General features: G+C 39.9%; 1 protein-coding gene across 2 annotated transcripts in view; it reads left to right on the top strand.

Moving 5' to 3' along the window:
• TRIO (trio Rho guanine nucleotide exchange factor) overlaps nt 1-17,061 on the top strand; it is a 255,971-nt gene that overhangs the window by 172,122 nt on the left and 66,788 nt on the right. For both annotated transcript variants that reach the window (XM_064506864.1, XM_064506862.1), the window contains exons 32-34: nt 60-202; nt 871-970; nt 8,995-9,238. In XM_064506864.1, coding sequence (XP_064362934.1) covers nt 60-202; nt 871-970; nt 8,995-9,238 — 487 coding nt within the window. The remainder of the gene's footprint in view (nt 1-59; nt 203-870; nt 971-8,994; nt 9,239-17,061) is intronic.

Below are 17,061 nucleotides of genomic sequence, written 5' to 3' on the forward strand. Positions count from 1 at the left end.
CTCAGCTATAATAGTCCATTGTGTGGGGACGGGGTTGTTTTTTTTTTTTCTCATCAAAGGCATCCAGTATAGAGAATAAACAGGACTGGATTAAACACATTCGGGAAGTGATACAAGAAAGGACCATTCATTTGAAAGGAGCATTGAAAGAGCCAATCCACATCCCCAAAACTGCACCAACAACAAAACAGAAAGGAAGAAGGTAAGTGGTATTTAAAATAATGAGAGATCTCCAAGTACACCATTCCAACAGCAAGGTTTCCTCTGTTGTATTGAATTTCTCATGGCTTTCAGTGGATTGCCCAAAAGCAAGAGTCACTGTGGCCAGTTTTATCTTACAATTAATCTCAAATTTCCTGCTGTACTGAACAGGTTAAGATTTCTGCTCTGAACAGTCCTTGACTTGTGTAAATTCAGCCATTGTAAATTGAAGGGATTTGGAATTGCAGTATTTTTTTCTCCAGGAGATCTGTGCATTTTAGATTTTTACAATTCTGCATGTATTATTTGGGTTCTTGGTCTTCTGTGGGGTTTAAAACGTGTGACTGAGGGATCTGCTTGCTAACTTTGGCAAAGTGGCTGCATGAAACTTTGGCAAAGTGGCTGCATGAGTTTCTTACCGTGGTTCTGGCTGGCTTGTCATTGCCTTAACTCCACATGATACAGTCCTGGAACAAAAGAATCTGTATGCTGTCTCTTTAAAGCATAGAACAAAGTATTAAGTGCTGAATATCTGATTTTTGCATCAATTGTTTTGTCTTGGTGTTCACCGTTACATTGCCTAGGTGCCTTTTCTTTAGAGTTACAGGTAGGAGCTATCATGTTACAAACACAGTGCTAACATTGTAATGAAAACTAAATTATCTGTAGAGACGGCGAGGACCTGGACAGTCAGGGAGATGGTAGCAGCCAACCCGATACTATTTCAATTGCCTCACGAACCTCTCAGAACACGCTAGACAGCGATAAGGTAAGTTTCCCATGTGGTGCTCTGTTCTGAGAGCAAATGCTTCATGCTTTAGTGGGAGTTATTACTGAGATTGGCCTTTAGTTACCTCTAGAGAGGAGGGATGGAAACATTTACTTATGGTCAAATCTTTCTTAAAAGTAGCTATGTGCAATTTAAAAATTTAGATGCAATGGGGGAACTGAGGAGATTGTCTAAATCCAATAGATCATAAGGGAATTCTGTTTATTCCAAACTTGAATCTGCTGCCTTCTGCAGATTGTTCGAAGCTTTGACCCAATTTAAAAATGGAGTTCTATTTTCTGTGAAATTTGATACTCAGGGCACAGAGTTTTTCTTGAGCTTAGTCTCAGTCAGCCTTTCTGAAAGCATACCATCTGTTCTTTGTACTAGCCTGGGGTTGGTCATGGCCATATGGTTAGTTTTGTGAAGGCAAAAATTCCATCCCCATGCTCATGCATTAGAGGGTGAGTGTGCTCTCCTTCCACATGAGAGCTAATGAAAATCACCATATTAAAAGGAGTAACCCACAATGTTACCATATGATACTGGTGCTGGTGTTTCTTTCGTGTCTGCCTACAGATTTTAGCTGGGTTATCTCTTAAGGCTGGCATAGCCAAAGCTTTTCATGGATAAAAGACAGCAATCAAAAGAGTGAAAATTCTTCTATGAAGTGTGTGTGTGTGTTACTTTGGAGTTAAAAGACGACTTCTGGCAAGTGAGAATGACCTTGGAGGGAGGCAGAGATGGAAAACAGGTGTTTATCATGTAGGAAATGAGTAAGAAAATAGAAACTGCTTAGTAAATTATCTAAAAACAGGGTTTTTTCATGGGGTTGGCCTATTATCTCGTTGGGTAAAATTGATCTGATGAGCTACTCAAACTGCACAGACAAATAGTGTATTATAGGCAGCTAAGTGAATAGGTTCTCACAATGTTTCAGCAATTCCCACAGTCGTCTAAAAGAGTTCTAGTTTTCTGTATTTTTGTATGTCATTTAAAGCCTATGATTTTTTTCCCATATGAAAAAAAGAGGAAGACAGAAAAAAGGAAGTACAAAGGTATTTAGGGTTGCTCTGGTATTTGGCAAAATTAGCCTATGCTTTAGTCTCGTGTATTTGTACTGAAACTGTTCTGTAGTCTTTGGTTGTTTCTTCTAAGGATATCTATTGGAAAAATGGTTGCTTAGAGCAGGAAAAATATCTTTCAGTGACTTTTGTGTTGCTGCTTTATGCCTTCCATTCTTACCTAGCTGCTCAGAGACTTACAGAAACAATGTTACCTGTACGGGGAAAGAGACTGATGCATAGTATATGTGTTCTTAAAAGTTTGGCTCAGTTTGTCTAAGACATAGCACCTCTGATTTCCCTGGTCGTTGGCTGAGATGACAAGCTATCTGAGCACAATCTGGCTGGATTGTGCTTTGATTCAAATGGAGGCGCTGCAATCCATCCTAGCAAGCACAACCATTGCTCCTCCTCAGTTGTTTACAGTGTACTATTTACTGGGGATTAGCTTGTCTCCCATTGCTCTTCACGGTACTATTTCATGCATCACATGAGAATTATTCACAGAGCTGGCTAAGTGAAATGCCCTCAGCATTGTCTTGGAGTGCGACGTGGATAGTCGTCCAAGCTTCTTACCAACAACCTGTTTAACAGGAATTTTAAGTTAAAGGAAGGAGAAATGGAGAGAGTTTCTAAATATTTACCTGACAAATTAAATTTTAAAGTTGGTTAATGAGCTTGGTGGTGGTGTTAAAGTAGCCTGCAGTTTTCACATGAGTGTATGAAATTCTTGCTAGACTTTTCTTTGACAGGAAAAACAGACAAATTCATATTGAAGACTGAGAGGCCCTCTGGGAGTTGCTTTTGTTATGTATTGTATGTATCTGAGGAAAGGCATTACTGTTTGTGCACTTCTTAAAAGTGTATGAATTAACAAGATATCCTTGTTTAATGTTTCTTATGTATAGTTTGGTTTGAATATGAAGGAGAGAATTTTTAAGACTGCTTAAAAACATAAAATAGAAATTGCTAAGGAACAGGAACAGTAACAGGCAGAAGGCCAGCGAAATCTGTAGGATATGTTGACACTCTTGCTGAACATGAAGTAATCTCTCACTTTATACGTTAAGAATTCTTCAGCTGCAGTCCCTTTGGTGTTTAAAATTCCCTCTTGCTTTTCTCAGCCTAGAAGCTTAAAATATGTTTGGATGTCTTACAGAGATGGAGCAAAATGATTTAGGGATTTTTAGGTGCTGTTGATGTGGTTAGCCAGAAGGAACAATGGGACTTTTCAGTCACATTCATTAAAAATGCAACAGATCCCAAGTGGAGCTGGGATTCCAAATTGAGAAGCATTAAAAATATCATTTAATTTTAAATAGCATTAAGCAAGTGGTGAAACTGTTTAGCAGTGCATCACTGACTATGCTGTTGCTGAACATTTGTGTGTTCATTTGTGTCCTGCTTTTTGGTTTTAAGGGAAAAAAGCCAACAAAAAACAAGCATCTCATAGTAATCAACAGTGAAGTAAAACCATTTACGTGTTCTCCAAGTATATGTTCAGACAATCGACTCTCTTTAAACACTGTTTTGGTTAAAGTGGTAAGTTGTCATGCAGGGAGAATATCAAGAATGAAATCCTTTATCCAAAACTCAATATTCTTTTTCATCTCCTCAGACATCTACACTGAAAGAGCTAAAAATCCTTAGCCTGGAAGCGGTTAAGTGTGTCCGGTAGACTTTTCCTCTTTGTATCCTATTTTCTGACATATTTGGAAATGGCCTTAACAACTGAGAATAACTTCATGATTAGCTGCTGCTTCTGCACCCTGGCTTTTTGGGTTAGAATTGTAACTTTTGATGATTGGCTCTTGTTTTGTATGTTGCATTTCATTAATGATTGGGATGGTGCAATAGTTAGTATGTTCATAAAGCTACCATTCCTCCCAGCTTAATGTCATCTGAAAACTGTATTGGAAGACAGGGTTAGGATTCAAAAACATCTTGACAAATAGGAAAAATGGATTGGCAAAATACCATGCAATTTAGTAGGGACACATTTGAGCCATTGTGAATAGCTGGAAATAATTAACTGCTAATGAAGATGGTGAGAGGGCTGAACAGTTTTTGAGAAGAAGCTCTAGAAGTTTTGGAGGATCACAAGCTGAACATAATTTAACCATATGATGCGATTATGGGAAGGAGAAAAAAAGAAACCCAACAGCCCTATACTGGCATGTACAAACAGGATGCCAAGCTGTAAGACACAGAGTCCTCAGTCTTTGCTCAGCCCTCCTAAGTCCTCTACTAGATACTGCAAGCAGTTTTGAGTACAGCATTTCAGCAAAGGAGGTCTTCAAATATTTAAAAAGCTGTCATGCAGAAGTATGGACCAGTCTTTCACCTGTATTTTAGTGGATGGGACAAGAATGCTAGTTGTGAGAGCTGGGCAACACCCATCACTGGAGATCCTTGGGACCAGTTTGGATAAATGTTAATGATGAGTCACATAGATGTAGCTGATTGTGCTCTGGAGGAAGAGAAAAGGATGGACTAGATAACTTCTTAAGATTTCTTTCCACCCCTTTTTAATGTAACCTTCCTCGTATTAGGGAGTGCTCTGGTGTACTTGCATATATTGCAGGACAAGCTAAAACACATCCATAGCGTTGGCCCATCCTGAGGTATTGGAAGGTATAATGCAGTCCAGGATGAAATGTAAACTTTCTCTTGCTCTGTCAAAGCCTCTTAGTTTTCCCAGTGAGTGCTCTTACTGTACCCTTTCAGTAAATATTTCCCCCTCCACCTTTCACAGCATTCCTTCCACTCCCATTCTGTAGCGGCAGAGCTGGCATTTTCGGGTGGCCTAATGAATAAGAGATGACACTCTGCCCATTCATTCCATAGCCTCGGAGCTGGATCCGATTTTAACATCCTGTTCTGAACTTGATTCAGCATGTGGGAAAAGAAGTGGGGAGGCTGAAGGAAACAGTGCGGTGGGCCTGATAGATCTCTTCATGCTTGTGTTAGCTGAGCAGGTAGTAACATGAAATAATCCAAACTACTATTATGGTAAATGAGAAAGCGAGAGGTTTTTAGATGAAGAGTTATCATAGTTATCTTAAATAGTAGAAGTCCTGCTAGCTACTCTGCATGGTCAGTGGAGCAGTATTTTATTTTGAACTAATTGTCTTTCATGCCCAGCTGGTAACATTTTGTACTGCTCTCTATTTGAAGTTATATTTCATTCACATGCTTCTTTAAGCTTGTGTGTAGTACTTTGGATAATAGAAAAAGGACCGAAGCAGCAGGAGACAACCAAGTATTTAGTTTCTGCCAGCTGAAAGCACAGAAAAGAAAAGGCTCCCATCAGCAGAAGAGGTTCTAGTTTTCTCTTTTAGTAAAAACGAGGTGTGTTTCTGAACACGCATTTCTTTTCATAGTCAAAAAACAAGTCAGGGAAGCTACCTGGTCAAATCCTAATACTCTTATTTGAGCTAGGACTCATCTCCCCTTTCTTTTCTCCCACAGTGCACTTGTTTCCATTTTAAAAAGGAGTTATAGATTTTCACCCTTGAAAATAACTGGGAAATTTTATTAGATGCTCTCTTGTTTTTTCTTTTTCCTTCTCATCAATATAGAATTACAATAGGGCACTAAATTTAACATGCAATCCTGAGATGAGGTAATATGGCCTGATGGAAAAGCTGTTGTACTCAGCAGCACTCTGTCAGTAGTGATCTTTTCAGGGACAGAATGGCAGATGAACACTTAGCATAGCATCTCCAAATTCAGCAAACACTACAAATGTATTTCGCCAGTGAATGCGTGCAATGGATTTTTTTTCCACTCCACAAATGACAGTGATTAAAAGGCCACAGAAAGATGAACATAGATGGTGAACATTAATTTCAGCAACTGCAAGACACTGTGTCCCATGATTAGTTGTTTGATTAAACCCTGCACCTTTTTAATCTGCAGTTCTATTTCTGTCTGTCTTTTGTTTCTCACCTAGTCTCTGTCTCTCCAGTTTCCATGTTTCAGACATAGCCTCATTTATTTTTATCATGCATGATTAATTCAGTTTACATAAAGGGTTTCTTGAGAAGGACGGATAAAGTACATAAAAACCCTTGTTCAGCCTAAACTTGAATTTAGGTGGTTTTATAACTAACTATTCTGTCTGGTGCAAGTCAGTCTGCCAGTTCTGCTGTGCCTCTCTCTCCTCTCCAGCCTAGAGTGCCTTGCCAAAGCTGTCCAGCAACAGCTGTTGAGCAATGCACGTAATCACAGACACTCCTTGCCCTCCAACTGCATTTAATCAGTGCGAAAGATGAGTCTGCTTTCATAAAGCATGTTATGGGGAGAAGAAAAGGACAATGAAATGAAGAAAAATAGTGCTTTCTAACCATTAGGGCTGTTATCTCAGAGGTGGGATAGTTGGGAAAAACTCTCGGTCTTAATTAGTTACTTCATAACTTATGCTTAGAGATGGGCTGTGAGGAATACAGGGTTGTTTTTGGTGTTTTAGACAGCAGTAGAAAAGCCCTGCACTGTCACATCTCAGAACGTGCAATTTGTGCATGTTTGCACATGGGGTGCAACTATACCACTTGCATACAGGAAGCACGCACTGTGTGCTGAAGTGTGAGTGAATATTGAGTTTGGGAGGAATACTGACCAACTAGGATATCCCATTCCCACGTAGTCTCAATGACTGGTTATACTTCAATAGTCTGTGACATAGCCAGTGACAGCCTTTGTTTGCTTTTTCCTTTAGCTTAATACCATTTAAAGTACTTATTGATCATCAAGTCTGAGAACTTCAGCTTTTTTTTGTTAGGGGAAGGAAAAGAAATAACACCTATATTACAGCCAAAGCATCTGGTCACAAAGTGTATTTTAATCTCTCTTTGGAGGAAGTGGAGGGTCAGAAAAGCAAGTAGAGCACCAGAGCTATATTCCTGTGGGTATTTAGGAGAAAATATCATGCCTAGATGCAATTTCTGAAAAGTCTCTACTTATTACTGTACTTGTACTTGCAGCAATTGGGGGAGGGATATAGACTTCCCTGAGAAAAATTTAAGGTCTGCGTTGGATACCTCATGAAGTCATACTCCATTGGCTTTTTCATAGACCCCATCAGGCATACAGATGTTTTCAATTGTTTCTGAGTTGGTCTGAGGAAGGCTGTAACATAAATCAATACCAGAAAACAAGGGAAAGTGCTCTACTTTTTCCCCTCTGGCATAGTTTATGTAGACTAAAAACTAATATAGCACAGAAGAAGAGGGGGAAGGGAACGAGAAACTTCTAGTGAGGGAAAAGGTAGCATGTTTTGAAGATGTGCACCTCATAATTTGGGTATTGGGGCTGTCTATAGAGATGTAGTAGAAGCAATGTGATTAATTTTTAGCCTGGGTCTAAATGGGTGCAGCCTGACTTATTTTCCTTAAATATTAGATGTACAAGAGTTTTCAGCCCTTCTTTTCCCCTGCATCCCCCTGCAAAGTAAAGTTTTTCCTACTTTGTGTGCACCCACACAAGTAAGGGCAGCTGATGAGATTAGCAGGGAGAGAGCACGGGAAAGCACTGGAGCTGCCCCAGGCTGTCTGCTAGGAGTCATCACCTGTGGCTGGCTGCAGACTTGAGGAAGAGGAGGCTGGAATTAGCCTTTGAGTCTTACTGCTTTTTTTTGCTTTTGTTGCCTGCTCTAAAATTTGCGCTCAATAATAAGTAGTGGCATCCTAGTAAAGTTTGCACTTGGCATTTCACTTCAAGACTTTTCATGAAAATAATAATGATGCAAATCTCATCTCTCGTTTTCCTAAAGCTCATGGGACTTAGCTGGCAGCCCGATAAGAGCATAAATGTAACAACAGTCAAAACACAGTGTGGCAGGAATCATGTATGATATGTTGGTGTAGTGTATGCTTCTGTATTTGCTACAGTTAGAGTTCCCACTGAGTAGTTGTCCAAGTGCGGTGTTGCAGGGTAACCTCTCCAAGTTAGAGTTTAATGACCTGGTCTACACTGCTGAATCCCTAAAGTTGCATACCGTCTGAGACCAAATAGGCATGTTGCACTGGAGCAGTCTGAGCTGTGGCAGGAGCCATACGCTGCAGTCACAAGTAGCCTGGAGCACTCTTACTGTTCGGAAGGAGAAGGAATTCTCTCAGCAATCATCATTTAGTTAAGTTGGATGAATGTTCTGACCTTGAGCAATCTTGGGAGCTTTGCAAAATTCACATAACCTTAATTTTATATCAAAGCAGATGAAACAATCAAAGAAAGGAAAATTAAGCTTTAGGCAGAATAATTCTAATGAGGTGTTTTGGGTGATGGGAGGGACCCTGAGCTTTCATTCCCTTAATTCAAGGTCTCAAATTCAAGTTCACAAGTTGTGTGTGTTCATTTGGGGAATCAGCAAAAAGGCGAAAATCAGGAGCCTATGGGGGTTTTGTGTCAGACTTAAGTGTTTGGGAGTCTTCCAGTAAGAAGTTTGTGCTGATTTTTGTATTTATATGTGGTATATCCTGGGTGATTTTGTGACCTTTTTGTGTAGAGAGTAAACTGTGAGTGGGGCAGGAATGGGCCAGTCAGCTTATTCAAAAAAGATGACTTTTTCCTTTTAAATTACAAGATCTAAAGCTGATGGGTGATTGTATTTAGTAATATCTGGCTTTTTGAGGCCAGTTATCACCTATAATATTTATTCTGAAGTGACTGCTGCTTCAGCTTTTAGGGTAGCAAGTTTAGCAAGAAAAATGACCTCTGCCCAACACTGTCAGAACCAGTGTACTTTGAACACGGGCAGAAACAAGCAGAGCTAAAATCTGTAGTAAAACATCAGAACTGCCTTATTTTGAAATTATCTCTTCTTGACGTGGAAAGTCCCAGAAACTTATTGTTTCACCCAAAGCATGCATGCTGCCAGGAATCCTAACTAGGTAACGCTGCATGCCTGAAGGGGTCATCACGCGCGTTCATCTGACTTCTGGTCTTTGCTGTTCCTCGCAGCTGTCTGGTGGGTGCGAGCTGACAGTGGTCATCCATGACTTCACCGCCTGCAACAGCAATGAGCTGACGATCCGCCGGGGCCAGACCGTGGAGGTGCTGGAGAGGCCCCATGACAAGCCAGACTGGTGCCTGGTGCGCACCACGGATCGATCACCGGCGGCGGAAGGGCTGGTCCCCTGCGGCTCCCTCTGCATCGCTCACTCTCGCAGCAGCATGGAGATGGAGGGCATTTTCAACCACAAAGGTAGGAAATGATCAAAATGAAATATAGCTGTCAACAGGACAAATTTTGGGTAACGTGGCATTACCATGTCTTCTCACTGCAGTGAAAAAGGTAAATACACGCATCCATGCTTCCTGGCTGTTTGGGCATCTGCATTTTGTTTAACCACATTTTGCAGAGCAGCAGTGACAAAATTCATTCCCTTTTCCAGTGCAGCTCTGAAATCTTAGTTCATTGGGCTTCTTTTTTTTTTTTTTTTTTTTTTTCTTTTTCCTTTTCAGAGATGTGAAAGAATGCATCTCTGAAGGGTACAATAAAAATCAGTTAATTTTTTGGTGATTTTTAAAGGTTTTGCTATGCTGCAGTTCCTTTACTCAGTTTCTTCTATCAGGAGCAGGTACAGCAGGAACTTCCTGAATGCAAAGGTGATAAAGTAAAAGTCTGAAGGATTTAGCTGTGTAGTTGGAATACTTTTTTTGACCTCCTGTATGCTATAACCCTTTGGGTGGAGAAAGTTTGCAGCTGTTTTGATGATAAAATTGGAAACGGTATTTAGGTTTCACTAAAACATTTCTTCCTTTGACAGGGGGAGTGAAATTGTGGATATGTCAACTTTTTTTTAGAATTGATAAAAATTCTGTTTCTTATGGAGCTAGGGGGATTTTATTTTTGAATATAGAGAATTTTATTAAGAGAGGCAGACTCTGCTGAACAATATGTAAGTTATATGGAGAGCATTGAGCCGGTCAGACTCCTGAGGGGCTCTGTGTAACAGAGACAAAACTATTTGCCTCTTCAAGAGGGAAAAATTTTCTCTTACGAGTTAAACCAGTGGGCTTAATCTGTATTTCTTTCTTCCTCTAGCATTTGTATGAGGGAAGTGGGGTGGAAAGTTAAATTTTGTTTGTTTGGCACATTGCTTTGAAAACGGAGCATTAATTAATTGTATTAATAAAGCAAACTGACAAACAATAAAAGGGTAATGCTAGAATCAAGATTGTTTGCAGGGTTGCAGTCCTAGGTGGCTTCTGTTTCTGCCTCTGCCACGGGCTTCGTGCATGATATTACGGCACATCATATAAACCCTAGCTGTTAAGATGCAGCTGCTCATTGTTTATTCCAATTTTGCTTGCTGGGCGTCAGCTTCAGGAGTTGGACATTTGGTTTGTAAAACTTCCCACGCGCATGACTGCAGCTAAAGTCAGTGTGAACTGTCTTGAACATGCAAACTCCTGTATACTGTTAAGTCATCTGAAAAAAATGGGCTTTTTACTGAGCACTTGAAACTGCTGCATGCTTCTGACTTCAGTTTCTGCCTCATCACTGTCCCTTGAAAGAGGTTGATAGTGTTCATTTATTTCACAGAGGGATCACAAAAATTAAGCAAAATTAATAGAGTGTTTTGGTTTTATTTTTTTCTCCTGTAGTGATAAGTACCTCCAACAATCCCACGGAGGAGTTGTTCATTCTTTCTCAAATGCTGGGTTTGACTGAAGATCTCTAAACAAGGCATTGGGGAATATGCTAATCAGAGGCATGGAAAAAAAAATCGATGATCTTCTCAGTTTTTAAGTGCTATTTGTTGTGGGCATTGATTGAAGTAGGAGTTCTTTGGAAAAAGAACAAGTGAATGACTTAAATAATTTAAGGCAGTCTCTCATGCACTTGAGTGGACAACTTTCAAATGTCATATTTCCCAGATTTTTAGTGCTGTATTCTGCAACTTTAGTCTTTTTAATATAGATGGAGTTTTTGTCTATAATGCAGTAAAACTTCCACAGTTTTTGAATGATTCAACAAATGAGGATATTGGCCTGTGGAGTCTGTAGGTCTGAAAATGTGTGATGTGTCAGGCGCAGTGTGTAAGTGTAAGCATCAAGTCTGAGTAATTATGTACAGTTCATGGGTTAAACTATGTGAAGTAGACATGAGTTGGGAATTTCTGTGTCTGGCATCCCAAGCTGCTGTAAGAGGACACATTAAGGCAGAAAGGTTTTACATAACTGCAGAAGAAAATGGGAGATAATCCACCACTCCACCACCAGGAGTGGAAGAGATGACAGGGTTGGCTGCTTGGGGTTTTTTGATCATTTAGCCTATATAAATGAAGGATTTAAGTGAATCAGTTTGGCATGCTTTTCAGTATCATTTGCATTCCATAGATCTCTTAGTGACATCTTCTCATCTTAGTAATTTCTGTAAAACTATATTCAAAATATTACTGAGGCCCTGTTCTGTGGTGCCTACAAGTTTGACCTTTCCAACACTGTTTAATAATATCATCTGTTTGCCAACTAAACCAACAAGTTGGAAAACCAAGAAAACCAGTGTCAGAGCTGGAGTGAGCTTCAAAGGTTTGAAATGGCAAAACTCTTAATTTGCAGCTGATTCTTAAATTGTGTAAAGCCATTTTCCATCACTGAGCCAGAAATGTTGGGTGATATTTAATGCCTGCAGTCATCTGAAATGTGGACTATTTGAAATAGGGTAATCCGAAAGATTAGAAAAGAAGAAAGTATGTTCAGTGAAGCCTAGTTCTGACAGCTGATCTTGGTCATTCCTTACCTGTCCACCTTTTATCTGTCAATCACAAAATGTAATGTTGTTTTAGTCTCATGATGTTAGGAGACAAGAGGTGACAACCCAAAAAATGACCCTCTAGACTTGCCTATGAAAGTTTGTACGTGTTACTTGTCTTCAAAGTGTGCTTATTATTTGAAGTATCTAAGGTCAGTATCAATGGGTAAAAAGTTGCATTGTGGTATCTTAAATTTTCAGAGTTTTGTAGCAGTTAAGATAGCAGACATTTTGTTCATAATGGGCAGGATTACATAGAGAAAAGACATTCATTAGGTAGATAGTCACTGTGGGGAAGGGTTGATTGCAGATTCCAGACCTCTTGCTTGCTCTGCTGAATATGAAATCTGTTTTTATAAATTTGGGTCATTTAATCAATTTGTCATGCAGTTTACAGATGAGTACATTTTAAAAAATCTAAATCCCTTTTATAATGGGGAAGGATGACAAACAAGTGGGTAGTAAAGAGGCTGAATAACAGTTGGTGCACTCTACAAAAAATAATTAGTGGCTTTGGAAGAACATGTTTTTCACAAGTAATACATAAGGCAATGATTTTTTTTCAGTGATTCCCCACATGTTAGTGGGTATGAGTGAGAGAAAATGTTCCTCTTATTTGATGCTTTTTCCCTTTTTAATGAGTTTTCTTTTCACTCTGTTTAAAACCCTTTTTATATGAGTAGATCTCTTTCCTTCATTTGCAGAGCATTTATGCAGCTACAAAGCTTTGGGTAAGAGGCAGGGGACAGGACTCGCTGTAGCCAAATTAAACTTGTAAGCTCAAGCAAGATTGGCAGGATAGGGCATTACAAACTGTTTGCAAATCTCATATCTGTTTAGACCACAAGGTCACTGACCTTTCCAACTTGATGGGTGCTTCTGAAGTCTGAAGAATTTGCTCTAGTCCTTCATCTCCCTCTGTGTAGGTGCCATTGATTGGAGAGGTACAAAAACTCTAAGCCTTGGCTCATGAGGTTGACATCTGCATGTCTCTCTGCACTATAAGTTTTGGGGGTGTAGGGAGGGCTGGTAACACTAATTGACGGTGAAGTGTGGCCCATCTTTATGATTCAGAATTTGGCAACAGAGGTCTTCTGTTACCTGAAGGGTAGGATGGCTGCGTGCTGCTTATAATCAAGTACCTGTATATGTTTGCTCAGATCTGAAAGGTAGGTGACATCTTAATAACATGGTGACATACCATGCGCCACTGCTGGACTGGCTTTTGTTTTTCTCCTGAGGGTGTGCTCCTCCCTGGTGCCATGAAAGGAAAAATACCAGTTCAGCAGTCTGCCTTCTCATCTCTAGCATCTCTGCCATAATGAGGAGGATTGAAGAGCTGATGCTCTTCCAAAGCAAAGTTTGGCAGAATTGATGGGAGCTGTGTATTAAGGTTCTCCCTGCACCTGGGAGGTGGGAAGGATTGCTGTAGGGCAGGAGTCTGAGGTGTCAGAGCTGTTGGTGGATTGGTGTGGGGACCTCAATCAAGATGAAAAGCTATTGCACAGGTGAGCTAGAGATCTTCCAGTACAAGGGGTTGCTTCTGACACTTGCTTCCCATTGTAAGCTATGTAAATGCTAAACTGATTAAAAAAAAAAAAAAAAAAAAAAAAAAAAGCCTTCAAAACAATCAACGGTACTTCAAATCTTCCCCTTTCCTTCCCCTGGAAGAGGGAGACATTTTATAGTTGAGGCCACCGAGTGGGATAAGACAAACTTGAAGTCATGACATTTAAGCTTGCTCTTGCACAACTGGAAACTTCTCTTCAGAAGGGTAATTTTAGATGGAAGGGGAGAGAGTAAAAGTAAAATGTGTCAGGTTCGATCAAGAGCTTTGAAAGTTGCAACTGAGAAATGCGCATTTTCATTTTGAATCCAAACGCTGCTGTGCGGGGGGAGAAAGCTCTGAACAGCAGCAGCGCGGAGAGTATGGTCAAGTAAAACAGGGATCCAGTTTGGATAGCGGAAGAAGGGCTCACTATTTCAGGTGGAAGTAAAGGAGGACAAAGACGATGACTTAAGCAGCAATTGTTTGCTTAAAAACCGAGGGAGGCCGTGGAAGGGGAAGATTTGTTGTTTTAAGCCTGTAAGTGAGCAAAGCGTGGGCCACGAGTGAGGACAGAGACCCCACTGCTGGTGGCTGCAGGCCAGGGCACTGCCTGGGAGGCCGCCTGACATTGTCTGCAGCTGCAGGAAATGAAAAAGCTGCAGCTGAGGCCGACAGGGAAAGTCACTGGTAGCAGTGCTGAGGTGCAGTACTTGCTGTGTTGGGTTGCCTTGGGACCTTGTAGTTCTCAGGACGGGACAAAGAGAAGGGATCAGCTTCTACTGCGTAGCCAGTTCAGATCAGATGCAGAAAATTATGTTGAGTGTTGTGCTGTAGTAGTTCAAGCCACTAAACTTTTCATCTAGGAATTATTTCACGTTGCAACCTAATATAACTAATATAACTGCCTCCTAATAATATTTCCAAATTACAGGCTTTCCATCCAGACAGTCGGCTGATAAAAAGCCTCATAAGGCTTTCTCACCTGATGCCCCAAAGCTGAGCAGTCGGTTAGACATAACGTTCTGCTAGCCTAAATTAGCAAATAAATTAGAAAAGCCTTGCTGTGTTTTTGATTCAACCTAGTTATCAGGGATATTTGAACTTGTGCAGGGGTGCAGACATTTTATTAGCTGAAGTTCAACTTCCTATTATCAGTTGTTCTGAAAGCCTAATAAATCATAAACTTCCATGTAATCACAAATATTTTGTCGAGAGGCGTTATTAGGCTCATAGCTTCAGAGATAGTTGATTTGTGTATGTGTGGCTTTTTAAACCACGTACCTGTGCTTTTGTTCAGGAAATAAAATAAAACAGCTACAATATAGAAGTAGACCAAGAATTCTATATCCTCACTTTCCCACTTCGTGGTTTTCAGTTCAGTTTGCGGTTAAGAACATGTTTTGAGCATAAGTTAACTTAAATAAAATATCAGCCATTGACTGTTGTATTAGGTCATAACCGTTGCATAGAGCTTTGTAGCCAAGCTGTATCAGATGGGCAGAGTTAACAGCCAAATTCTAATTCACCCGTGAATAAGCAGCAGGATTTGTATGAATTGGTTCCCTTGTATTTTTTAGTCCTAAACTGTCATGAGTTATAAGGATTTTAATGAATGTCACAGTTTAGTTTTCTAGAAGACTTCTGTATAAATCAGGCTTATATGTGCTCTGAAACTTCAGAGGATTGCTTTCTACATAAATCTGCTTCTAACTCATGCATTATTCTTTTACCGTGACCCAATCCAGAAAGACTTGTCAGATATGTCTGTATTTTCTGTGTTGACTCTATTTGTGGGTATGAGTATGTGGTTGCTTTATCTCTGAAATTTTTGTACAGAGGTAATGAAAACTTTGTCCTATTTGGGAGTCCAGTGTTATATCTGAGAGGGAGAAGAAATTTCTAATTCTGTCTTGAACATACTTTTGGTCCCAGCTGACAAATTTATTTCTCTTCTTATAAATCCTAGCTGGAAAGGAAATCAGTGTGTAAAAAGTATCTGCTTCAGAACAGATGCATTTGCACAGCTGATCTTTGGGTGGTACAAGGTGGATATAAATGAGCAATCTGATGGCTTTAGATTGTTCAAGGGAGTTATTATTTTGCTTGCAATTAGCCTTTCTCTGACAGCAGTTTGTCTTTCTAACCAAGATTTTGAGGCAGAACAGATTATAAACTAAAATTATATGCTGCAAATATCATTATGCTGCAATTGAAGAAAAACATCCTGGAATGTTTGTTTTCTTTAACTGTCCCTTTTCAGGTGCAAGAAATTGAAAAGTTGCTTTAGTGTTAGGAATTGTTTCCTGAGTGTGTGTCTGTTACCCGTATTTTGTTTTGGATTAAGTAAAACTTCAGAGCTTGTTCTGACCTGCTGAAAGCAACCACAGAATCTCTCTTCCAGTTCAGTGAGTAGCTTGGTAAGAAAAGGGAGAGTGGGGCTAGAGGCAGCTCTTGGGAAGTGAAGGTGCTCCTAGAGAGAGAGTTATCACAGCTGTGTGGCAACTGTCTTGTTTGTGACAGGCAATGAGAAGTTATTGGTGTATTTTCTTCTGTACCTAGTCCTGCGCATTTCTGAGGGCCATGTGAGCATTTTTATCTAATGAGTTTTCCTTCTGTCACAGTGCTGTGTAATATTGACAGTGGTCATGAGGTCTGCTGTTCTTTTTCTGACGTTCTGCTTTTCAAGCATTTTTGCTACTTGTGCTAGTATTCTTAAATTTGGTATCGGGAGGGGTATCTGTGTGTCTTCTGCTTAGTGGAGAGGAGAAAATGGTTGAGGAGGTGGCTCAGGCAGATGTTCTTGTGCACCTTGCTGGAGGTGATCACATCTGCTGTCACATCATGGCCTGCAAATAGAAGCAGCAGGATTTAGGAGCCCAGTGACTTATACCAATTCTGATTTTGGGAGGATGCTGCTGAAAGTATGTGTCCTGTTGAATTAGTTTCACTTTTCTTCCAATTAAATAAGATATTGGTCATTAGTAAACATTACTTGTACTAAACCAGAAATGCTGTATCACTTTTAATGCAGCTGTATCAGAGGTTTCTCACAGATGCGCTTGACCTCTCTTGTAAATTGATGGCTTTAGTTTCAAATCACCATTATGCAATGTTTTGCTACTTTTGCTAGTAAGAATTCATTGATGCAGGTATAATTCCAGTCTGGGACATGCTTGCATTTCTTTTAGCTTTCAGAGTTGAGTACAATTAGCAAGAGGTGTTTCTCTATTTGGGACAGTTATTGAACTTAAATAATTTGTTTTCTAACATGGAAATTACACAAAAGTTGATTAAAATTTTCATACCAAATTTTGCAAAAGAAAGGCTGGTATGAAAAGTGAATAGCCTTGGAAAAACATTTCATGATCGCACGAAAAGTACTCATAATGTGTTTTCAGAAACTTGCTGTATGTGTTTTATAGCCTGGATGTATAATGATTAACCCCTACAGCAGTAGAAGGCATATAACTAACATGGAGGCATAGTAATAGAGCCTAATTCAAGTAAGCTTAGTTGTCCTTGACAACCAGAATCCTATAGTCACTTGTTCTGTGATCATAAACCAGTCGGGTCCAATCTACTGTATGTTAATCATTTACAATATAGCAGAAATAAAGTTCCTGTTACAAGAAGCTGTTAAAAGGCTGTCAGGTTTTCAGGAACAGACTGGACAAATCCGTGAGTAATTTGGTCTGATCCCAGCTTTGAGCAGAAGGTT

The sequence above is a fragment of the Dromaius novaehollandiae genome, chromosome 2 (assembly GCF_036370855.1).
Source record: "Dromaius novaehollandiae isolate bDroNov1 chromosome 2, bDroNov1.hap1, whole genome shotgun sequence".
NCBI classification, from domain to species: domain Eukaryota; kingdom Metazoa; phylum Chordata; class Aves; order Casuariiformes; family Dromaiidae; genus Dromaius; species Dromaius novaehollandiae.